This window comes from Nomascus leucogenys, chromosome 18 (assembly GCF_006542625.1).
Source record: "Nomascus leucogenys isolate Asia chromosome 18, Asia_NLE_v1, whole genome shotgun sequence".
Taxonomy (NCBI): domain Eukaryota; kingdom Metazoa; phylum Chordata; class Mammalia; order Primates; family Hylobatidae; genus Nomascus; species Nomascus leucogenys.
In genome coordinates this window covers 91,240,580-91,266,274 of record NC_044398.1, presented here as the reverse complement: position 1 = coordinate 91,266,274, position 25,695 = coordinate 91,240,580, and the positions used below count along the sequence as shown (strand labels likewise).

The 25,695-nt window shown below is 46.7% G+C and overlaps 1 protein-coding gene across 6 annotated transcripts in view; it reads right to left on the bottom strand.

The window, feature by feature from the left end:
• The window catches only part of GSPT1 (G1 to S phase transition 1), a 49,636-nt gene extending 39,498 nt beyond the window's left edge, over positions 1-10,138 (bottom strand). For 4 of the 6 annotated variants that reach the window (XM_030797746.1, XM_030797747.1, XM_030797748.1 and 1 more), the window contains exon 1: positions 9,486-10,138. In XM_030797746.1, the coding sequence (XP_030653606.1) occupies positions 9,486-9,837 (352 nt within the window). In that variant the 5' untranslated portion in view covers positions 9,838-10,138. The remainder of the gene's footprint in view (positions 1-9,485) is intronic. The other 2 variants (XM_003269296.4, XM_012497326.2) reach the window with 1 other exon arrangement.
• Between the last annotated feature and the right edge of the window lie 15,557 nt (positions 10,139-25,695).

Genomic DNA, 25,695 nt, shown 5'->3' with positions numbered 1-25,695 from the left:
GTGGAGGTTGCAGTGAGCTGAGATCATTGAGTCACTGCACTCCAGCCTGGGTGACAGAGCGAGAGTCTGTCTCAAAAATAAATAAATAAATAAATAAATAAATAAATAAATTATAGGTACACATGTATCTTAGTTCTTGTTCCCTAGATTACAGACTTCCAGAATGAACTGTGGGTGGATGACTTTTTTCTCTACTTCAGTAGTCTCAACAAGTTGGCACGATGTATCGTATAGAATAAATACACAATCAATTTTTACTGAATTACCCTGTTTTCCTTTGATTTTCACACTGGTTCCTTCCAGTCACATCACTTCACTTTTTCACTTTTCTTTTTTTTCTTTTTGAGATGGAGTCTCGCTCTGTCGCCCAGGCTGGAGTGCAGTGGCACAATCTCGGCTCACTGCAACCTCCACCTCCTGGGTTCAAGCATGAGCCACCACACCTGCCCTCACTTCCCTTTTCTGACCAGGACCCCTAGCCTCCGTCTGTACATTCACTGCATTTCCATTAGGGTTCAAGAGAGTGAAAACAATTTTAAACGTGCCAACTTTCTAAGAAGCGGTTAGGGAAACACTACACTCAGGAGATGTTGGGCCAGGTGTGGTGGTTCCCGCCTATAAACCCAGCACTTTGGGAGGCCAAGCTAAGAGGATTGCTTGAGGCCAAGAGTTCAAGACCAGCCAGGGCAACACAGTGAGGCTCTGTCTCTACAAAAAAAAAAATGTAAAAATGAGGCAGGCGTGGAGGCATACAGCTGTAGTCCCAGCTATTTAGGAGGCTGAGGCAGGAGGATCACTTAAGCCCAGGAGGTTGAGGCCACAGTGAGCTATGATTGTGCCACTGAACTCCAGCCTGGGCAACAATGTGAGACCCTGTCTCAAAAAACAAAATTAAAGAAAGAAAATTTTAAATTAACTATGTGGTTCATACTATATTCCCACTGGATTATGCCAGGGTGGTAACGATAAAAAAGCAAGATTCATTTATCTCAGAAAGAAAATTAGGCTGAGATAATAAATCCAGCAGCCAGCAAGTCTTAATAATAGGCATTTATCTGGTAAGATCACATGAGACAATGTTTCTTGAATTTTTTTTATGAAAATCCCTCCAATAACAAAGAATGATCCCATCTCTGAACAAAAATTTGCAAGCTGAGGTTTTTTTTTGTCCCGTAGACAATACTGAAAAACAGTAAAAGCAAACACCAGAAAGAAGTCTGCAGAACACATTAAAAAATGTGGATGGTTTTGCCTTAATTACCTAACACTCTAAAAATAAAAAGGCTCAGTGGTACAGACAGTGGTGAACAGAGCTGTTTTAAAGTAATTTACATCAACATTTGCTAAAATGTAAAAAGAAGTCATTTCAAAACATTGCTTTAAATCAGAGCACTGCCTACTTATGACAAATGTCATTCTGCTACTACTGAGAGAGAACACAGAGAAATGCCATAGTCCAAGCTCACGGGCCCAGTTTCTGGAGAGTCTCAGTCTACTTTAATACAAAATCACAAGGAAACCACTAGCAGTCACTACTAGAATAAACTTTGAAATGACCTAGATTCTAAGCCTCACTCCTCTCATGGATGTGACCTAAGTTATTTAGCTTTACTGAGCCTTTATTTTCTCATCTATAAAATGGGTCAACAGTATCTAACCCCAAGAGAATGTTGTGAAGACTACATAACTGATAAGGGGTGGTAACTGCTCGATAAATTTATTACAGCAAGTATTTCAAAGCCCCAAAATAATTTCAAAAACCTTTAAGAATGGAGCATTAGGCAAATGCCAGGGCCACTCTCAGAAAACACATGCTAGTTGTAGTAATTAGCTCCAGGAATGCCCTTCCCGCCCCCTGTTATTAAACAGCATGATGTGGCAGATCGAGCACTAAACTAGCAGGTGGCAAATCTGCATTCTAGACTCAACGGTGCCATTAACTCTGTGAGTGACCTTAGGCATTTACTTAGCATTTCTAAGGCTCCAGTTCCTTTATCTCAAAATGAGGAGGTTGTACAACTGCTAGGGTCATATCCAGTGCTAACATTCTAAGAACCTCTTTATTCAGACACAAAAGCAATGCCACATTATCAACCTGATTACACTTTGCATAGAGTAACTAAAATTCCATTATGTTTTTCAAACAACCCTGAAAGACAGTCTTATGAGCTACATCCTAACTACTTCAAAAACAATTTGAAGCCAGGCGCAGTGGCTCACACATGTAATCCCAGCACTTTGGGAAGCTGAGGCGGGTGGATCACTTGACGTCAGGAGTTTGAGACCAGCCCGGCCAGCATGGCAAAGCCCCGTCTCTACTAAAAATACAAAAATTAGCTGGGGGTGGTGGTGCACATGTGTAATCCCAGCTACCTGGGAGGCTGAGGCAGGAGAATCGCTTGAACCAGGAAGGCAGAGGTCGCAGTGAGCTAAGATGGTGCCAGTGCACTCCAGCCTGGGCGACAGAGAGGGATTCATCTCAAAAACAAAAAACAAACAAAAAAACCATTTAAATAACATTTAAAATACACAAACCAAAACCATTTCAGATACCCTCAAAAGAGTACAAAAATAACAAATGGCCAGGTGTGGTGGCTCACACCTGTAATCCCAGCACTTTGGGAGGCTGAGGTGGGTGGCTCACTTGAGGTCAGTAGCCACCAAGACCATCCTGGCCAACATGGTGAAACCCTGTCTCTACTAAAAATACAAAAATTAGCCAGGCAGGGTGGTGCACGCCTGTAATCCCAGCTACTCGGGAGACTGAGGCAGGAGAATCGCTTGAACACGGGAGGTGGAGGTTGCAGTGAGCCGAGATCACACCACTGCACTGCAGCCGGGGCAATAGAGGGAGGCTCTGTCAAAAATAAAAAAAATAACCAAAACATTTTTCTGCTACCAAAATTAACCACCCAAAGGCAATGGACAAGTAGTATGGTAACATACTGGAGTTCTACAGAAATATTCAACCAGGAAATTACCCAGTGACATTCTGCAGAATGCGCTTATTTTTTTTTTTTTCAAGTGAAGCGACATGCAATTACCTAGTGGGAACGTGGTTTGGAAGTGAGTGTCACCACGGTTAGGTCAGGTGCTCGAGAAAGCCTTATTAAGTGTTCTTCTCCCTTTGAAAGTAGAATTATGAGGGGAAACCGGTTCAACTTGGAGTACTGTAACAACTAGGTTTCCTTAGAACAAAGCCATTTACAAAGGAGCCATATAAATCTACAGCCTCGGCTCACTTTGTTAAACTCTACTGAAAACAAGGCAGAAACTTCTAAGCCTTGAAATGAATCAACAATCAACAGCTAAAAACTGTCAATTTTCTTGATTGTTCTGAGGACCTCAGACCCTTCAACTAGTAGCCAAATTCTTGCCTCCTGAAGATATTTTAAAACCAAGGGTGGAATGATGAAATTCTAAACATGCTCCAATAGACACAATAGCCAGACTCACAGTAACTGAACTCACTGCTGCTTAATACGAAATAGACAAGTACTGTAAAAAGATAACCAGTGCTCTACCTTCAGCACTCTCGACAAACTTAAAAATACAAAACTTGGCCAGGCACAGTGGCTCTTGCCTGTAATCCTAGCATTTTGGGAGGCCCAGACGGGTGGATCACTTGAGGTCAGGAGTTCGAGACCAGCCTGGGCAACACGATGAAACCTCATCTCTACTAAAAATACAAAAATTAGCCAGGCATGGTGGTGCCTGTAATCTCAGCTACTTGGGAAGCTGAGGCAGGACAAACGCTTGAACCTGGGGAGGCAGAGGTTACAGTGAGCCAAGTTAGGGCCACTGCACTCCAGGCTGTGACAGCGCGAAACTCCATTTCAAAAAACAAAAACAAACAAAAAAACTTAGCCAGGCGTCATGGTGGGTGCCTATAGTCCTAGCTACTCAGGAGGCTGAGGCGAAAGGATCACTTGAGCCCAGGGATTTGAAGTTACAACGAGCTATGATCACACTCATTGTACTCCAGCTTGAGTGACAAAGAAAGATCCGGTCTCTAAAAAATAATAAGTAAAAAGTTTTTTAAAATACACATAACCTTGGTGGTCAGACTTTGGCTGCAACTCTGGCCGAGGAGGCCAGAAAAAAAAATACACACAAGGTATTCGCAAAGAACGGTGAGCAGATAATAGATAAATCTTTAGTTTTATTAGAGTGACAAGACTGAAATGTTTTACATAAGGGATTCCTGCTCTCAGCTTTGAAAGCCTTCTCTACACTCTCTGTAGGGCTCACTTACCACGCTGTGACTTCCACTAGAGTACACTGGGCATCTGATCCCTTTCTAGATTCCTTCAGGACCACAGTTTATTCATCTTGGTGTTATTTCAAGTGCCTAGCATAGCATCTTACATTCAGTGGACCGGTAAATGTTTGTTAATGAGACGCTAGTACATATATCTGAGCAAAACCAAAAATTCTCATTTCTGGCAAAAATTCCATTCTAATACTGCTAACTCAACCCAGAAGGTTATCAAATCTCTTTCTCATTCCCTTCTCTTAAACCAGAAAGAAAATACTATCTGAACACTTTCAGACATTTCTTCCCCAGCAAACCAAAGCAAGCAAATGAAGGCTTAAAGCTTGTCGTCTACATTACTTCCTTAACCTGTCCAAACTGAAATTGCTGTCTTTTCATGCAGTACAACTTCAGAAAAGGTAAAAAATAAATAACAGAAGAATGCAATAAGATATGTACTAACAGCACTATGTAAAACCTGCTCCAAAGAGGGTTTTATACCAGTCAGAAATTCTAACAGTTTAAGCAACTGCTCAACTTGGCACAGCATTGCCCTAGATGATGCCTTCGCTTCTTCCCTAAATCCTCACTCTCAAGCCATTCCTACGTGTAAAACCATGAAACAAGAGGCGAAAAGGTCAGCCATGGCAGAAGTAACGAAAGGCAGTGTAATACTACTGTGATACTCCAGGGATACTGTGGGGCCTCTCCTCTACCCCATCTGCTGTCCCACTGAAGCCTAAAAACACCTTTATATGAGCACTGTTCTTGCAGGCACTTCAATCTCAAAAACAGATTCTCAAATACAGAATCTTACCTATTATCTACCTCGACAGATAGAATTTAACATAATAATAAAGTGTAAGGGCCTTTCTGGATTAAACAACCATTACTTCGATTTGCAATCCTCTCTACTCTGGTGGCCCTGAAGAGGTCACTTCTGAGATGCTCCAGCTTAAAACTGAGAATATTCTAAAAAGCATCTGCCAAGTGGTGATGGTTGCATAACCTTACAAATATACTAAAAGCCACTGAACTGTATGTACACTTTACTTTTTCTTTTTGGACAGTGTCTCATTTGGTCACCCAGGCTGAGTGCAGTGGTGCCATCATAGCTCACTGCAGCCTCCAGCTCCTAGGCTCAAGAGATCCTCCCACCTCAGCCTCCCAAGTAGCTGGGACTACAGGCTTGTGCCACCACACCCAGCTATTTTTTTTTTTTTTTTTTTTTGAGACGGAGTCTCACTGTCGCCCAGGCTAGAGTGCAGTGGCGTGATCTCGGCTCACTGCAACCTCCACCTCCCAGGTTCAAGTGATTCTCCTGCCTCAGCCTCCCAAGTAGCTGGGACTATGGGCGCACACCGCCACGCCTGGCTAATTTTTATATTTTTAATAGAGACGGGTTTTGCCAGAGATGGGTTTCGCCACATTGGCCAGGCTGGTCTCGAACTCCTGACCTCAGGTGATCCGTCCACCTTGGCCTCCCAAAGTGCTGGGATTACAGGCATGAGCCACTGCACCCAGCTGTATTTTTTTTTTTTATTTTTTTGTGAAGACAGGGTCTCAGTCTCACTATGTTTTATGGAGGCCTCAGGCAATCCTCTCACCTCAGCCTCCCAGAGTGTTGGACTTGTAAGTGTGAGCCAATGCGCCCAGCTTGTACAGTTGAAAAGGGTGAATTTTACAGTGTGTAAGTTAAATCTCAATCACTAAAAAAAAAAAAAAAAAAAAAAAAAAAAAAAAAAAAAAAAAAAGGCCAGGCGCGGTGGCTCACACCTGTAATCCCAGCACTTTGGGAGGCCAAGGCGGGCAGATCACCTGAGGTCAGAAGTTCAGGACCAGCCTAGCCAACATGGTGAAACGCCATCCCTACAAAAACACACACACACACAAAATAGCTGGGCATGATGGCAGGTGCCTGTAATCCCAGCTACTCAGGAGGCTGAGGCAGAATTGCTTGAACCTGGGAGGAGGAGGTTGTAGTCAGCTGAGATCGTGCCATTGCACTCCAGCCTCGGCAACAGGGCGAGACTCCGTCTCAGGAAAAAAAAAAAAAAAGTCCTCCTCAAATAAATAAGGCATTCAGCAAATACTGAACACTACAAAACAGAACGTTTCTCTTTAAAATTCAAGTTCCACAATACAATCTGCTAAGTTTTGGAGACAGTGCCTCCTCCGAGTAAGTACTGAGGGCTGCTGGTTTTATTCCATGCTTATTTCTTAATGGCACTGAGTTCTGAGAAGCACTAAAGGTGGGATGATGCAAAGAACACCACATCATTACTTTAGAAGCTCTGGCTGTTCTAAAAAGTCCAAGTAACCCTAAAATCACTAAACCAGTTTCTTATCTAGCAATAAAAAAAACTAGGTGCAAACTGCAACTTAAATACATCCTATCAGAGAAAATGCTTGTTCTAATATACATTAAGCCTTGTCTTCTATATTTTCCTTCATTTGGGGACCTCAATTTTTTTTTTTCTTTTTTTTTTTTTTTTGAGACGGAGTCTCGTTCTGTCCCCTAGGCTGGAGTGCAGTGGCACGATCTCGGCTCACTGCAACCTCCGCCTCCCAGGTTCACGCCATTCTCCTGCCTCAGCCTCTCCGAGTAGCTGGGACTACAGGCGCCCCCCACCACGCCCGGCTAATTTGGGGACCTCAATTTTTAAGGAGAATCTCTTGGCCAATTTACTTGGCTATAGAGAACTGCTTAAATGAATTACACTTAATTACACTTAAATTGGTTCCACTTAATTATTTCTTAAGGAACCTATATTCTTTAGTTTTCAAAGAGATCCAAGGTCAATACTGAATCCCAAGGTCTGACTCTCCAGGCTCCTTCAACAGCTCTCCCGGCATGCAGTTTAAAAACACACCCGCCACAAATTTCAGCTATGGCTTAACTAAAGAACAAAACGTGCTAGCCCTATTGTCCACTTCCTCGCTATCAAAAAAACCCTTTGTAAGTTCCAATCCAGGTGTTATTTCCTATTTTTCCCCCTGCTTTTTTAAGCACTGATTGTTCTCCGATGCTGGCTTTTTATGGACTTAATAGACTGGAACATGCAATCCAACAGTCTCAATATAACCCTGGACCTCAATTTAGAAAATCAGTTCTTTTCCAAATAGACATCCTACATACGATAATTTTTTAAAAACATTAACTGGCATTTTGGTAGAAGCAATTGGTAAAGTCAGTAACACCAAAATAGTTCTTTGATTAAAAACAAGAAAGCTGACCATGATGTAGGGATTTTCTTACTGACAGCTACTTCCCTACAGGTTTTTGTATCTCCAACTTCTAGCACTGTCAAAGAGAAAAAGATTAGGTGTAACTACAAATTAGCAACTATCAGGAAGAGAGAAAGCCTGCATAAGAGGTAATACCTAGTCACCAACAGTGACCATTCTAGACCAAGGATGGTTATCCCCGGATGACTGGCTGGACAGGCTGTAAATGGAATCCTGAGTCTAGTCAGAGTGGTGCTGGTGGCTCCACAGAAAGGAGGAAGAGCCAAGAAAGAAAATGGCTGGATAAAGAATCTGCAAAGTAAGGTAGAGAATGGACACTTTTAGGAGCTGAGAAGTGAACTGGGTTAGGCAGTCAAAATGGCTTGATGTAAGTCAAGAATTACAAGCTAAGCTTCCTTATTCAAAAGGAAAGCATCGTCTACGGCCGTACACCCTGAATGTGCTGGATCTCCTCAAAAGAAAACATAAACCACCCACACAAATAAAAGAAATGCCACTGTAAACAAAACCACCACATCAACCGTGTTGACGGACATACGTCATCAGAGTGTTTCTCCAAACGCTATCCTTTTACCACGAAAGAGCAAACGGTGACAAAAGTTTCTGTAGAAACCAAACTCCTGGAGCACTTTTATAATGTCCACTTATCTAAGAACCACCACAATACAGAACTTTAAAGAGAGAAATCAACAATATGTTCTCACTTAAAACGCGCTGGATGTCATGACCCAGCCCACTAATGCCCTGGCTAAATGATGAAAGAACGTTCAGCCTCTTCCTTCCTTTCTCATTTTCTCTTTAAGGAAACACTGATACTTCCTAAAATAAGCACCATTAGGAAGAGAATACTTAAGTTCACTCATCTGACACTCCTACAAAATCAGTACCTGAAAGCATGCTACCTACCACAAAATAAGCACCATTATGAGAATACTTAAATTCACTCATTTGATATTCCTACAACGTCAGCACCTGCAAGCATGCTACCTACCACTTAAGCAACCCCTAAGTACGGGAAGATGTTTAAAAACCAAAGTTAACTCGAAATCACAGAACGTATGTCTACTAGCTACGGTCAGAAAGACACGTGACAACTATTAAATTATAACAAATGCTCAAGTGTCTGAAGAAATAGACTGAATTACTGACACACGAACACAGTGAGTTATTCCAAACAATCTGAATAAGGTCAACGATTTTACAACAATGAAAATTCTCTAAACGTGTCGCTGACAAAGGTTAAAAGTGTAAGCTTCACTTTAAAAAGACACAAATCAATATAATCTCTTATCACACATTAAGTGAGGACCTAACTTTGTGGCACTTTGTAAACTTTAGAAGCGTACACGATGCTAAGGGTAAAACAGATCTTGGTATTGATAGCCAAGTTTCTGCCCGATCACAAGGCTGCAATGCATCTTGGGATTCCTTCAGGACGGTTCCGGGCCACGGATAATTTAAAACGTAATTATAGTTTCAATAGTAGAAAATGCAACAGAAGACGCTCTCTCGGCTGGGCTTAAGGTGAAAGGAAAACTCGGGCATTTGTCCTCCCCAACTCCTCGGATCTCTAAACGCCCACCCGACTGACTCCTGGCTCCATCTGTCCTCATTCTGCGCCTCGTGGCAGGGATCCGCCGCGGCCCCCACTCCGTCCCATACGGTTCCCATCTCAAGGGGGTAACTGCGGACTCCAGAGCAGGGCAGGGGCGCGGAGGGGCGGCACTCGGGTCCGGGTCTTTGGGCGCGCTGCCCGCTGTCCGCTCCCCGCCCGGCCACCGCTGCGGGCGGCCCCACGCAGGCCGGCTCCTGGGCTCGGGGCGCCCCACCCAGGCAGACCGCGCCACTGTCAGCGCCCCACGTGCCGGCCGGGCCCCAGGGCCGCGCGCCCCCGGACCGCACCCCTACGCCATGTGGGCTCCGGCGCCCGGCCTGGCTTCCTCCCGCGTCCCCGGGGCTGCCCCGCGTCCTGGGCCTTTACCCGCAGGGCCTCCCGCGCCGCTGCCGGCTCCGTGGTTATTGGCGGCGCCGCCAGCTTGGGGTGGCGGCGCTGCCGGGCCCCGCAGGAAAGACGGCACGAACTCGGCGGCGTGGACGTTGGGCACGAAGGGCTTGGCGTTGACGTTCAGTTGCCGGCTGAAGGCCGCGTTGAGGTTCTCCCGCTGGGCCTCGGCCGCCGCCGCCAGGGAGCCGCCGCCGCCGCCGCCGCACGAGCCCGGCCCGGGGGCTTCCATGTCCGCCTGGTCCCAGCAGTCAGGCGCCGAGTCGCTGCTGCTGCTGCCGCTGCTGCTCCCGCCGCCGCCGCCGCCGCCGCCGCCACTGCCCGGATCCATGATCGGGGGGGCCGTGTGTGTGGTGGACAGAGAGCGGGAAATGGAGGCAGGGGCGCCCGGCCGGGGAGGAGTGGGCAGCGCTGACCAAGGGAAGGCGGCGGGGCAGAAAAGCCGGGAGCTAGCGACAAAGATCCCCGGCGTCGCCGCGGCAGCAGCTCCAGTCCCGACTCCACACTCGCGACGACGACAGAGGCGGCGGCGGCGGCGGCTCAACCCTCCTCCTCGTGTGTGCGAGCGGATCTCCTCCCACCCAACACCTCCGACGGCCTCACAGCCAACCCCACGCCCGGCGCGGATTGACTCCTCGCCGCCACCCGTACCTTCGCCTCGGTAGTTCTCTGTTCTGACCGCCCCCGTTTCCGGCTATTTAGCGCAGCGGGAGGTGGAACTACAAGTTCCGGCAGGCCCGCGCTACCCCGCTGCGGTTTTCCCGGGGGCCGACGGGAGTCGGAGTTCAGGGATTGGGCGCAACCGGAAGCGACTCCGGCTCCCGGCAGGCAACGCGAGGAGGCAGAGGTCTGGTGGCCGCTCGGCGGCCCCACCTGTCACCTGGTAGGGGGGCAGCGGCAGGCCCTGGTTAGTGCAGCTCTGGGCTGGGCTGAAGACCGAGAGTATTTTAGCCCATAGGAGGGGTCCACTCTGGCCTGTTGGACACAGGCTGCGGGAAAACGGACAGCATCTATAATATGGAGAAGAAAAATACACTCAGCTCCCAAAAATTCCTGTACTCTCTTTTCACCACCTTTCCTGCGTTCTCTGCCTCACAGTCTCCCTACCTTATTCTATTTCCACCTTCTTTCTCTTCACCCCCAGCCAGATTTTGCCCTTCATTTCAAAGCCGGTGCAGATTTCAAAGCTGATTTCATTTTATGTAATCATTTCGTGGAAGAAACAATAAAACCGTGAGATGTTCCAGCTTAAAACTGCAGTGTGGCTCATAAAGCGCTGGGGCCCAGGCTCTGCCCAGGCAGAAGGGATTGTTAACTGGAAACTTTCAATGACTCACTGTTTGTTTGACTAGTCATATAAAGCCTTCACCCAAATTTTTCCATCCTTTCCTCCTCCCTGCCAAAGGGTTTGCAAATTAAAGAGAGGATTGCCGTATTCCATGGTGTATCCGGCTGTACGTAACAGGGTTATTTTGATGAGTCTGGCTTCCTTATGCACCATTAGGTGAAGTGGTTTCCTTTTGAATGGTCTGATTTACTCAAGAATTCCCATAGTGCTTTTCATTGACTGCATTTTACACTTACAGATTAGGTAAACCTGGGAAAAGAACAAAAGCAAAAGAGAAATACTTAGAGTTCGCATTTAGGCCCTTCATGAAGTAGGAAAAAATGTTACTCTGAGTACCTGTTAAGCTTTCCTGTAATTCACCCATGTGGAGCCCAAGACAGAGAAAAACATATTGTTAGTATTTTTCTAAAAGCAGTCTAGACAGGGTGCAACTAATCTGCCTAGAAATTACAGACTACAGAAGTACATACATAGAATAGATGTTTCTGAACAACCTTAGGTTGTTAAAAAAAAAGAAAAAACCTAACAAAATCCAGATCTAGATCTGTATTTTAATTTTCTTTTTTTTCTTTTTTTGAAACGTAGTCTTGCTCTGTAGCCCAGGCTGGAGTGCAGTGGCGCGATGTCGGCTCGCTGCAAGCTCCGCCTCCCGGGTTCACACCATTCTCCTGCCTCAGCCTCTGGAGTAGCTGAGACTAGAGGCGCCCGCCATCACGCCCGGCTAATTTTTTTGTATTTTTAGTAGAGAGGAGGTTTACGCCGTGTTAGCCAGGATGGTCTCGATCTCCTGATGTCGTGATCCACTCGTCTCGGCCTCCCAAAATCCTGGGATTACAGGCGTGAGCGACCGCGCCCGGCCGATCTGTATCTTAATTTTAAACATCTGTATTGTAAAGATAAAAGAGAACTCAGCCGAATGAGATAGGTCAAAAAACGAAGCTGTCAAGTATTTTTCAAGAGTCCTAGGCTACAGTAGTTTGAATTTAATATTAAACTACCAAGCTTTATGGATTAAAAAAACACATACCGGCCAGGAGCAGTGGCTCACACCTGTAATCACAGCAATTTGGGAGGCCGAGGCAGATGGATCATGTGAGGTCAGGAGTTCGAGACCAGCCTGGCCAACATGGTGAAACCCCGTCTCTACTAAAAATACAAAAAAAATTAGCCGGGCGTGGTGGCCGGCGTCTGTAGTCCCAGCTACTCAGGAGGCTGAGGCAGGAGAATGGCGTGAACCCAGGAGGCGGAGCTTGCAGCGAGCAGAGATAGCGCCACTGCAGTCCAGCCTGGGTGACAGAGCGAGACTCCGTCTCAAAAAAAAAAAATACAAAAGTTAGGCCAGGCGCGGTGGCTCACGCCTTAATCCCAGCACTCTGGGAGGCCGAGGTGGGCGAATCACGAGATCAGGAGATTGAAACCATCCTGGCTAACACGGTGAAACTCTGTCTCTACTGAAAATACAAAAAATCAACTGGGCGTGGTGGCGGGCGTCTGTAGTGCCAGCTACTCAGGAGGCTGAGGCAGGAGAATGGCGTGAACCCGGGAGGTGGAGCCTGCAATGAGCCGAGATCGCGCCACTGCACTCCAGCCTGGGGAACAGAGTGAGACTCTGTCTCAAAAAAAAAAAAAAAGTTAGCCGGGCATGGTGGCACTTGCTTGTAATCCCAGCTACTTGGGAGGCTGAGGTAGGAGAATCGCTTGAACCCAGGAGGCAGAGGCTGCAGTGAGCCGACAACGTGCCATTGCACTCCAGCCTGGGCAAGAAGAGCAAAATTGTCTCAAACAACAACAATGATAAATACCACTTGGGCGGATGAGCACTATGCATATTTAAAAAAAAAAACCTGGAGACTGGTTTTAAGTTTCTCATCAAATTTGTGGTTCATGCTCTCTGAAAACTTAGGGGAATTATGGACTTTGGGGACTCAGGGGACAGAGTGGGAGTGTGGTGAAGAATAAAAGACTACACATTGGGTACAGCGTACACTGCTCTGTTGATGAGTGCACCAAAACTCAGAAATCACCAGTAAACAAATTATTCACATAACCAAACACCACCTGTTCACTAAAAACCTATTGAAATAAAAATAGGCCGGGCGCGGTGGCTCACGCTTGTAATCCCAGCACTTTGGGAGGCCGAGGCGGGCGGATCACGAGGTCAGGAGATAGAGACCACAGTGAAACCCCGTCTCTAATAAAAATACAAAAAAATTAGCCGGGCGTGGTGGCGGGCGCCTGTAGTCCCAGCTACTCAGAGAGGCTGAGGCAGAAGAATGGCGTGAACCCGGGAGGCGGAGCTTGCAGTGAGCCGAGATTGCGCCACTGCACTCCAGCCTGGGTGACAGAGCGAGACTCCGTCTCAAAAAAAAAAAAGAAATAAAAATAAAATTGGCTGGGCGCAGTGGCTCACGCCTGTAATCCTAGCACTTTGGGAGGCTGAAGCGGGAGGATCACTTGAGGTCAGGAGTTTGAGACCAGCCTGGCTCACAGGGTGAAACCCTGTCTTTGCCAAAAATACAAAAATTCGCCGGGCATGGTGGCACATGCCTGTAATCCCAGCTGCTTGGGAAGCTGAGGCAGGAAAATCGCCTGAACCTGGGAGGTGGAGGTTGCAGTGAGCCGAGATTGCGCCACTACACTCCAGCCTGGGCGACAAAGTGAGACTCTGTCTCAAAAAAAAAAAGCGGCCAGAAGCGGTGGCTCACGCCTGTAATCCCAGCACTTTGGGAGACCGAGGCGGGTGAATCACGAGGTCAGGAGATCGAGACCGTTCTGGCTAACACAGTGAAACCCCGTCTCCACTTAAAACACGAAAAAATTAGCCGGGCGTGGTGGCGGGCGCCTGTAGTCCCAGCTACTCTGGAGGCTGAGGCAGGAGAATGGCGTGAACCTGGGAAGCAGAGCTTTCAGTGAGCCGAGATCCCTCCACTGCACTCCAGCCTGGGCGACAAAGCGAGACTCCGTCTCAAAAAACAAACAAAAAAAGCGATCCACCCGCCTCAGCCTCCCAAAGTGCTGGGATTATCGATGTGAGCCACAACACCCGGCCGAGTTTGCCTCTGCTTAATAGAAAGTTTTGGTTATAGCCTATTATTATACCTGAAGACCTAACTGAATCATACTTAACAATCTCCATTTTAAAGTTGGTATTAAGTGACTGTCAGATTTACAGAGAACTCAACAACTGTTATAAAAATTAGAACTTCATTTATGAGAGACCTGTATTGCTACTGAATAAAAGATTTTCATCTTATATTCACAAGAAAAAATACAATGTGTTCAAAATGAAATGCCTTCTCTTTCCAGATTTTCACTCCCCACCCACCCACTCCTAAGAAAATGTCAACACAATCAGCTGACTCAAATAATGAACTACACATCCTTCTCTAAGCATTTTGTCTTTGAATACTACTCTCCTCTATGTAGCACCCCTACAGCACTGAATGATCACTTTCTCATAGGTTAGTTCTTCACATCTAATTGAATTAGCAGAGATTCCTTCTGCCTGGTACTTTTTCTAGGGACAAAGGCAGAAACTGCTCAGACTGCTGCTTAGAAAAGCAGTTGATGTCATTAATTTCCTTGTCTCTGAATAGAATAATTATGGATATTCAGGAAAAATCCACTCCATTGGTTTTCCAAAGCTTTGGCCTGCCAAACAGAGCTCCAGCAGAAAAGGGAAAAATCTTTCTTGTTAGTTGAGCTAAGACTGAGCAACTTGAGGGCAGGGTCTTACCTTAATCTTCTTTACATTTCCACTGCCTAGTGTAATGCCCGGTATATAAAAGGTGCTTAATCAATTTAGCTGGGATGATACTGTCCTTTGATACTCATTTAAGACTGCTGAGACATAGGGCTAATAATTTTATTTATTTATTTATTTATTTTTCAAAATTATTCTTGAGACAGAGTCTCTCTCTGTCACCCAGGCTAGAGAGCAGTGGTGTGATCTCGGCTCACTGCAACCTCCGCCTCCCAAGTTCAAGCGATTCTCCCGCCTCAGCCTCTTGAGTAGCTGGGACTACAGGTATACATCACCATGCCCAGCTAATTTTTGTATTTTTAGTAGAGACGGAGTTTCACCATGTTGGCCAGGATGGTCTCAATTTCTTGACCTTGTGATCTGCCCTCCTCAGCCTCCCAAAGTGTTGGGATTACAGGCGTGAGCCACCGTGCCTAGCCTGTATTTTTTTTTAGTACAGACTGGGTTTCACCTTGCTGGCCAGGCTGGTTTCAAACTCCTGATCTCGAGTGGTCTGCCCGCCTTGGCCTCCCAAAGTACTAGGATTACAGACGTGAGCCACCACACCCAGCTATTTTAATGTAATTTAATTTTATTTTTTGAGATGGAGTCTTGCTCTGTTGCCCAGGCTGGAGTGCAGTGGGGCAATCTTCATGCACTGCAACCTCTACCTCCTGAGTTCAGCCTCAGCCTCCTGAGTAGCTGGGATTATAGGTGCCCACCACACCCCCCCACCCCGGGTAATTTTTGTATTTTTAGTAGAGACAGGGATTCACCATATTGCCCAGGGTGATCTGGAACTACTGACCTCAAGTGATCCTCCTGCCTCAGCCTCCCAAAGTGTTAGGATTACAGGCATCAGCCACTGCACCCCGCTCCAGGACTAATAATTTAGAAAACTTAGGAAAAATCAGTTTTTCCTACTCTCACACACAAGTCACCATTCAACACAGAGTACAGTCCTCTCTGGGTAGAGGAAGGGGGATACCAAAATCCAAACATACTAAAATCCCACAATCTATACTGTGTATATGAAAGGTCAGCCCTCCCTACACTTGAGTTCCTGCATCCTGAGAATCCTGTGTTTTTGATCCTCATTTGATTGAAAAAAAAATCAGTGTGTAAGTGGACCCTCACAGTTCAGGCTCATGTTGTTTAAGGGCCAGTTGTACTCCACCAGTATGTGAGGGAGTTTCTACCCATCACCAACCAATTCTTCAGCAGACACCAACAGGATAAGCAATCATTTCACTCAATTCTGACATTAACCTGAGTTAGGACAGATCCCACAAGCTAAGGGATCAGTCCCACAAGAATGCCCCCACTTCCAATGCCAATAACAGGTTCCACACTGTGACCTGTGCTACTGACCAACTGGCTATGAATTGGGGATTCCCATGACCCCCTCCATGGGTTCAGGTAATTTGCCAGAGTGGCTCACAGAACTCAAGGAAACAGGGCGAACGCGGGGGCTCATGCCTGTAATCCCAGCACTTTGGGAGGCCGAGGTGGGCGAATCACCTGAGGTCAGGAGTTTGAGACCAGCCTGGCCAACATGGTGAAACCCGGTCTCTACTAAAAAAATACAAAAATTAGCCGAGGTGGTGGTGGGTGCCTGTAATCCCAGCTACTCAGGAAGCCGAGGCAGGAGAATCGCTTGAATGCGGGAGGCAGAGGTTGTAGTGAGCCAAGTGCTCCACTGCACTCTAGCCTGGGCAACAAAGCAAGACTCCGCCTCAAAAAAAGGAACTCAAGGAAACACTTTACTTACAGTTACCCATAAAGGATATTACGAAGGATACAGATGAACAGCCACGTGGAAGAGATGCACAGGGCTGGGAAGGGGCACACAGTTCCCATTCTGTCTCCAGGTGTGCCATCCTCCAGGGTCCTCCACGTGTTCAGCAACCCAGAAGCTCTCTGAACCCTGTCCTTCTGGGTTTCTATGGAGGCTTCACTACGTAGCCATGATTGATTGTATCATTGGCCGTTGCTGATTAACTCAACCTTCAGCCCCTCTGCCCACCCGAGAGGTTGGGTGTGGGGCTAAAAATTCCAAGCTTCTAATCATGACTTGGCCTTTCTGGTGACCAGTCGTCTTCTAGGAGCCCATCAAGAGTTGCATCATTAGGTGGGGTGCAGTGGCTCACGCCTGTAATCCCAGCACTTTGGGAGGCCGAGGCAGGCAGATCACCTGAGGTCAGGAGTTTGAGACCAGCCTGGTCAATATGGCAAAACCCTGTCTCTACTAAAAATACAAAAATTAGCTGGGCATGGTGGTGCACGCCTGTAATCCCAGCTACTTGGAAGGCTGAGGTGGGAGAATCGCTTGAACCTGGGAGATGGAGTTTGCAGTAAGCTGAGATCACTCCATGGCACTCCAGCCTGAGTAACAGAGTGAGACTCCGTGTCAAAAAAAAAAAAAAAAAAAACCAGAAACAAAAAACAAAACAAAACATACACAAAAGAAACAAAATACGGCCAGGCGCGGTGGCTCACGCTTGTAATCCCAGCACTTTGGGAGGCCGAGGCGGGCAGGTCACAAGTTCAGGAGATTGAGACCATCCTGACTAATACAGTGAAACCCCGTCTCTACTAAAAATACAAAAAATTAGCGGGGCAAGGTGGCGGGCACCTGTAGTCCCAGCTACTCGGGAGGCTGAGGCAGAAGAATGGAGTGAACCCCTGGGGTCGGGGGCTGCAGTGAGCCAAGATCACGCCACTGCACTCCAGCCTAGGAGACAACGAGACTCTGTCTCAAAAAAAAAAAAAAAAAAAAAAAAAGATACAATAGCCAGCCAAGCGCGGTGACTCACACCTGTAATCCCAGCACTTTGGAAGGTTGAGGCGAGGAGATCACTTGAGGTCGGGAGTTCGAGACCGGCCTGGCCAACATGGTGAAACCCTGTCTCTCCTAAAAGTACAAAACTTAGGCTGGGCGCAGTGGCTCACACCTGTAATCCCAGCACTTTGGAAGGTTGAGGCGAGGAGATCACTTGAGGTCGGGAGTTCGAGACTGGCCTGGCCGACATGGTGAAACCCCGTCTCTCCTAAAAGTACAAAAATTAGGCCGGGCGCAGTGGCTCACTGTAATCCCAGTGGCTCACCTGTAATCCCAGCACTTAGGGAGGCTGAGGTGGGCGGATCACTTGAGGTCAGGAGTCTGAGACCAGCCTGGCCAATATGGTGAAACTCTGTCTCTACTAAAAATACAAAAAAATTAGCCAGGCATGGTGATGAACGCCTGTAACCCCAGCTACCCAGGAGGTTGAGGCACAAGAATCACTTGAACCTGGGAGGTGGAGGTTGCAGTGAGCCAAGATCATGCCACTGCACTCCAGCCTGGGTGACAGAGTGAGACTCTGTCTCAAAAAAAAAAAAAAAAAAATTAGCCGGGCACAATGGCACCTACTCGTAATCCCAACTACTTGGGAGGCTGAGGCAGGAGAATCGCTTGAACCCGGGAGGTGGAGGTTGCAGTGAGCCGAGATCGTGCCACTGCACTCCAGCCTGGGCAATAAGAGTGAGACTACATCCCCCCCCCTGCTCCACACACACACACACAAAAAGAGTTGCAGCATTAGAACAAAAGACACTCCTTTCACCTAGGAAATGCCAAGGGATTAGGAGCTCTGTGTCAGGAACTCGGGTCAAATACCAAATATTAGAACAAATGATGCACCTAGCACCTCTGTTGCTCAGGAAATGTCAAGAGTTTTAGAACCTCTGTGCCAGAAACTGGGGGCAGAGCCCAAATATATATCTCTTACTATATCACAATAGCACTATGACTTTTTTGGCAGGCTTCTTTCACTTAGCATAATGTTTTCAAGGTTCATCCATGTTGAAGCAGGCATCAGTACTGCATCCCAATTTTTTTTTTTTTTTTTTTTGAGACGGAGTCTCGCTCTGTCGCCCAGGCTGCAGTGCAGTGGTGCGATCTCGGCTCACCACAACCTCTGCTTCCCGGGTTCAAGCGATTCTCCTGCCTCAGCCTCCCGAATAGCTGGGACTACAGGCGTGTGCCACCATGCCTGGCTAATTTTTGTATTTTTAGTAGAGATGGGGTTTCACTATGTTGGCCAGGCTGGTCTCGAACTCCTGACCTTGTGATCTGCCTGCCTTGGCCTCCCAAAGTGTTGGGATTACAGGTGTGAGCCACCCCGCCCGGCCACTTCATCCCTTTTAATGGCTAATATTTTATTGTATGGATTTTTTTTTTTTTTTTTTTTTTGAGACGGAGTCTCGCTCTGTCGCCCAGGCTGGAGTACAGTGGCGCAATCTCGGCTCACTGCAAGCTCCGCCTCCCAGGTTCACGCCATTCTCCTGCCTCAGCCTCTCCAAGTAGCTGGGACTACAGGCGCCCGCCACCACGCCCGGCTAATTTTTTTGTATTTTTAGTAGAGACGGGGTTTCACCGTGGTCTCTATCTCCTGACCTCGTGATCCGCCCGCCTCGGCCTCCCAAAGTGCTGGGATTACAAGCGTGAGCCACCACGCTCGGCTATTGTATGGATTTTACCACAATGTGTTTATCCATTGATGGACAAATTGCTTTTGTATCTTAAAGAAGTCAAAAATAAAAAGTTAAACAAGTGAGATCACAGTAAAGTGTGTAGTCTAGTTAGTTGTGTTGTCTTAATGTCAATTTCCTGAATTTTGATAATGTACTATAGTCATGGTAGATATTACTGTTGGGAGAAGCTAGGTGAAGGGTACTTAGGATCTGTCTACTATTTCTGCAACTTTTCGTGAGTCTGTAATTATTTCAAAGTAAAAAGTTAACGCAGGGTGCAACGGCTTATACCTGTAGTCCCAACTACTCAGGAGGCTCAAGGTGAGTACAGGAGGCTGAGGCTACAGCGAGCCCTGTTTATGCCACAGCACTCCAGCTTGGACGACAGAGCAAGACCCTGTCTCAAAAAAAAAAAAAAAAAGATCCCATGTGAAATTATTCAGACTTTCAGACTTCAGCCTGGGTTCTCAAGTCTTTACCAAAATATTTTTTCTGTCTTCCTTGATTAAATTTGTTTGAGGCAGGAGTAGAGTTGAGAAAGGGGGAATTTTTTTCAACTTTGAGAATTTAAGGCTGGGTATGGTGGTTCATGCCTGTAATTGCAACACTCTGGGAAACTGAGGCAGGAGGAGTGCTTGAGGGCAGGAGTTCAAGACCAGCTTGGGCAATATAGCAAAACCCTGTCTCTACAAAAGATAAATTAAAAAATAAAAAATATAATTTTGGCCAGGCACAGTGGCTCACGCCTGTAATCCCAGCACTTTGGGAGGCTGAGGCAGCTGGATCAGGAGGTCAGGGGATCAAGACCATCCTGGCTAACACACTGAAATCCCGTCTCTACTAAAAAAAATACAAAAAATTAGCCGGGCATGGTGGCATGCACCTATAGCCCCAGCTACTAGGGAGGCTGAGGCAGGAGAATTGCTTGAACCTGGGAGGTGGAGGTTGCAGTGAGCCAAGATTGCACCACTGCACTCCAGCCTGGGCAACAGAGCGAGACTCTGTCTTAAAAAAATATACATATATATGTATATAAAATTTTATCAATATAGAACAGTATAAAGAATCACCATCACTCACAAACTTCCCTGGAATCTCAAGATTGCCTTTTTTTTTTTTTGAAACAGGGTCCTGCTCTGTCATTTCAGGCTGCAGTGCAGTGGCATAAACTTGACTCACTCCAACCTCCGCCTCCTAAGCTCAAGCAATCCTCCCACTTCAGCCCCCCGAGTAGCTGGGATTACAGAAACAAGCTACCACACCTGGCTAATTTTTTTGTATTTTTTGTAGAGATGGGATTTTGCCATGTTCACTGATCTCTAACTCCTAGATCAAGCCATCCGCCCACCCTAGCTTCCCAAAGTACTGGGATTACAGGCGTGAGCCATTGCACCTGGCCGATTGCCAATTGCCAATGCCTCAACACCTTGTTTCATGTTTTAACATGAGAAATAAAACAATTTTTTTTCTTTTGAGACGGCGTCTCACTCTGTCGCCCAGGCTGGAGTGCAGTGGCACAATCTCAGCTCACTGCAACCTCCACCTCCCGGGTTCAAGTGATTCTCCTGTCTCAGCCTCCTGAGTAGCTGGCATTACTGGTGCACACCACCAAGGCTGGCTCATTTTCGTATTTTTAGTAGAGATGGGGTTTCACCATGTTGGCCAGACTGGTCTCGAACTTCTGACCTCAGGTCATCTGCCTGCCTCGGCCTCCCAAAGTACTGGGATTACAGGCGTGAGCCATTGCACCTGGTTCAGAAAGAAAATAAATTTAATATGTGTGTTTGTTGCCTCCTTGACCACCAAACTAGTCCAATTCCGCCTCTTCAAAAAAGGCAACCACATGTTGCTTCTTCCTTTTCTCCCCAGAAAAAAGTATCTTTTTTTTTTTTTTTTTTTTTTTTTTTGTGATAGAGTCTTACTCTGTTGCCCAGGATGGAGTGCAGTGGCACGATGTTGGCTCACTGCAATCTCCACTTCCCGGGTTCAAGTGATTCTCCTGCCTCAGCCTACTGAGTAGCTGGGATTACAGGCAACCACCACCATGCCCAGCTAATGTTTGTATTTTTAGTAGAGGGTGGGTTTCACCATGTTGGCCAGGCTGGTCTCAAACTCCTCAACTCAAGTGATCTGCCCACCTCAGCCTCCCAAAGTGCTGGGATTACAGGCGTGAGCCACCGCGCCCGGATTTTTTTTTTTTTTTTTTTAATGAAACAAAGTCTTGCCCTGTTGCCTAGGCTGGAGTGCAGTGCATGATTACAGCTCACTGCAACCCTGACCTCCTGGGCTCAAGCGATCCTCCCACCTTAGCCCCTGGAGTAGCTGGGACCACAGGTTCAAGCCACTTAAATTTTTAATTTTTTTGTAGGGAGTGGGTCTCACTACGTTGCCCAGGCTGGTCTTGAACACCTGGGTTCAAATGATCCTCCTGCCTCAGCCTCCCAAAGGGTTGGGATTACAGAAGTGAACAGCCACAGCCAGCCATGTGTTGCCTTTACAGTGTGGGCAAGTGGGAATTTATATCCAAGGAGCAGGGAGCAGGGCAGTGAATGGAAACAACTAAGAGGAAACATCATGGGTAAGGGGGAATTCTGGCTAAGCCCACCTAACAGGATTCTTGCTGAAGGCAGGCCAGGGTGACCAGATATTACCTAGAGGATGGTGGAGGATGGGGAACGTGGTCAGATATGGAAGATGATCAGATATCAAGGGTGGGGTGTTCTTGCTAAACTGACTTAGCAGGGTTCTTTGCTAAAATTTAATAAGGAAGTGCACAGACAGGCTTTGCAGAAGATTCAGAAGTCTGACTAAAGTTTGGCCAAGCAAAGAATCTTTATTGTGTAAGATTAAAAAAAAAAAAAAAGGTAAGGAAGCCAGGCATGGTGGCTTGCACCTGTAATCCCAGCTACTTGAGAGGCTGAAGCAGGGGGATGGCTTGAGGAATTTGAAAACCAGGAGTTTGAAACCAGCCTGGGCAACATAGCGAGAGACTGCATCTCGACAAAAATAAATTAAAAAAAAAGACGAGGAAAGGCTGGGGGCGGTGGTTCAAGCCTGTATTCCCAACACTTTGGGAGGCTGAGGCGGGTGGATCATGAGGTCAGGAGTTCGAGACCAGCCTGACCAACATGGTAAAACCCCGTATCTACTAAAGATATAAAAAAATTAGCCGGGCATGGTGGCACGTGCCTGTAATCCCAGCTACTTGGGAGGCTGAGGCAGGAAAATTGCTTGAACCCAGGAGGCAGGGGTTGTAGTGAGCTGAGATTGTGCCATTACACTCAAGCCTGGGCAACAGGGTGAGACTCCACCTCAAAAAAAAAAAAAAAAAAAAAAAAAGATAAAGAAAGACTGAATGGGTAGCAGACAATGATGATGATGATCATGATGATGATATTGCTAAACCTGGTAATGCCAACATGATCAAAATGACACTAAGCCCCAGAGCTCTGTCTTAAAGGAGAGTCAACTCCTGAACTCCATGACCAGTTCATGTGCCAGAACTGGCTTTCTTGTCAGCTCCTGGGGGTTAATTGCCTTTTCAATGAATGGCTACAAAAACCAGTTGTCCTGGTTTCCCCAGGAATCGGAGACGCTTCTGTGAGTCAATCTTTTACGTCACTTTGCAAGCCTCATTTTCTGAGTCCGTCCATCTGGAGGAAGAGATCTTAGTCAATAAAATCACAGTGCCTTCTGTCACTAAAACCTAGGAGGTGTTAACACTCATTTACCCCCCTGGGTTTCCCTGTAAGTGGACTTGTCCCCAGCTGGTAGAATGAAGCTACCAGGACCACTCTAAGAGCTGCCAATTTCCTAGGCCAGCACAGTGCAGGTCTCCTCCCTGTATTGGCAGAGCTTGGCCCTTGAAAGCTGTCTGAACAGCAGCTGTCCCCAGGTTGAACAGGCTTGTTGATTTATGTTGGAAATCGCTGTCTTGTTGTAAGGATCGTCCCAGTATATCCACCTTGTGCATGTAAAAGACTCATAACTCAAGAGCATGGAGGAAGCCTGATCATCATCATTTGACTCAGATGAAAAGTTGATTTATTCTGCAGAAACCAGGATTCATAATTCCTGATCGTCATTATCCATTGTCAAGGGAAGAAAACAAAGTTCAGAGAGGTTGAATAACTTGAGATATTAACATATTGCTTGTCATGTTGTTTTGTTTTGTTTTTGTTCTTTTTTTTTCTTTTTCTTTTTCTTTTTTATCTTTTTTTTTTTTTTGAGATGGAGTTTCACTCTTGTTGCCCAGCCTGAAGTGCAATGGCACAATCTTGGCTCACTGCAACCTCCGTCTCCTGGGCTCAACCGATTCTCCTGCCTCAGCCTCTCAAGTAGCTGGGATTACAGGCATGTGCCACCACACCGGGCTAATTTTATATTTATATGTTTATTTTATTTATTTATTTATTTTTGAGACAGAGTCTCACTCTGTAGCCCAAGCTGGAATGCAGTAGCGTGATCTTGGCTCACTGCAACCTCTGCCTCCGGGGCTCAAGTGATTCTTGTGCCTCAGCCTCCCAAGTAGCTGGGACTACAAGAGCCTGCCACCACACCAAGCTACTTTCTTATATTTTAGTAGAGATAGGGTTTCACCATGTTGCCCAGGGTGGTCTCGAACTCCTGAGCTCAGAAGATCCGTCTGCCTCGGCCTCCCAAAGCGCTGGGATTACAGGCATGAGCCATGACACCATGGCGCCTGGCCTAATACCGTATTTTAGTAGAAACAAGGTTTCACCATGTTGGTCAGGTTGGTCTCAAACTCCTGACCTTAGGTGGTCCATCTGCCTCAGCCTCCCAAAGTGCTGGGATTACAGGCATGAGCCACCGAGCCTGGCCCCTTGTCATGTTTCACATCTAAGACTTTCCAGGGTCCCTGCACGTTCTTACAGACCCCTGATCAGGAAAGGTGCCTTATAGATGGGGAGAGGAAAACTCCCCTCAACTAGGGTCAGTAGTTTTAACCTAGACAGCTAGCCTATTAAGTAATGTATATATTATACAAATATGTCACCACAGCAATTATAATATATTAATATCTGCCTGCCTCAGCCTCCTGAGTAGCTGGGATTACCATTCATGGCGCCTGGGATTACCATTCGTTATCCATTCATGGCCCCCGACACCATGCCCAGCTAATTTTTGTATTTTTAGTAGATATGGGGTTTCACCATGTTGGCCAGGCTGGTCTCGAACTCCTGACCTCAGTGATCCAGCCGCCTTGGCCTCCCAAAGTGCTGGGATTACAGGCCTTAGCCACCGCACCTGGCCTTTTTTTTTTCTTTGAGACAGTCTGGCTCTGTCACCCAAGGTAGAGTGAGGGGGCATGATTGTGGCTCATTGCAACCCCCGCCTCCTGGTCTCAAGCCATCCTCACACCTCACTGTCCTGAGTAGCTAAGACTGCAAGGCACACATCACCATGCCAGGCTAATTTTTGTATTTTTTTTTTTTTTTTGTGGGAGGATCTCTTGAGCCTGGGAGGTCCAGGCTGCAGTGAGCCATACGATTCCAACCTGGGCAACACAGTAAGAGCCCATTTCAAAAAAAGAAAAAAAAACAGCATTTACATTCATTGTTCTGCAGTGATCACCACCATCCATCTCCAGAATATTATCTTCCATGTTATCTTGCCTAAAACAAACACTATACCTGGTATACATTAACTCCCCCATTTCTCTCTCCCATAGACCCTAGTAATCTCAATTTTGCACAGTGGCTCACACCTGTAATCCCAGCACTTTGGGAGGCCGAGGCGGGTGGATAACTGAGGTCAGGAGTTCGAGACCAGCCTGGCTGACATGGTGAAACCCTGTCTCTACTAAAAAATACAAAAATTAGCTAGGCATGGTGGCACATGCCTGTAATCCCAGCTACTAGGGAGGCTGAGGGAGGAGAATTCCTTGAACCCAGGAGGTGGAAGTTGCAGTGAGCCAAGATGGCGCCATTGCACTCCAGCCTGGGCAACAGAGTGAGACTCTGTCTCAAAAAAAAACAAAAACAAAAACAAATAAATAAAAAGTGGAATTATACAAATTTGTCCTTTTGGCCGGGCGCAGTGGCTCACGCTTGTAACCCCAGCACTTTGGGAGGCCGAGGCGGGCGGATCACGAGGTCAGGAGGTCGAGACCACGGTGAAACCCCGTCTCTACTAAAAATACAAAAAAAATTAGCCGGGCATGGTGGTGGGCACCTGTAGTCCCAGCTACTCGGGAGGCTGAGGCAGGAGAATGGCGTGAACCCAGGAGGCGTAGCTTGCAGTGAGCCGAGATTGCGCCACTGCACTCCAGCCTGGGTGACAGAGCGAGACTCCGTCTCAAAAAAAAAAAATTTTGTCCTTTTATGACCAGCTTATTTCACTTAGCATGGTGTTCTCATGGTTCATTCACGTTGTAGCATGTGTTGGAGTCTTATTCCTCCGTAAGGCTGAAATATATGCCATTGTATACATATATATACTGTGTATTGTTTATCCATTCATCTGTGGACAGACATGGGTTGTTTCTATCTTTTTTTTTTTTTTTTGAGACAAAGTCTCGCTCTGTTGCCCAGGGAGGAGTACAGTGGCACAATCTCGGCTCA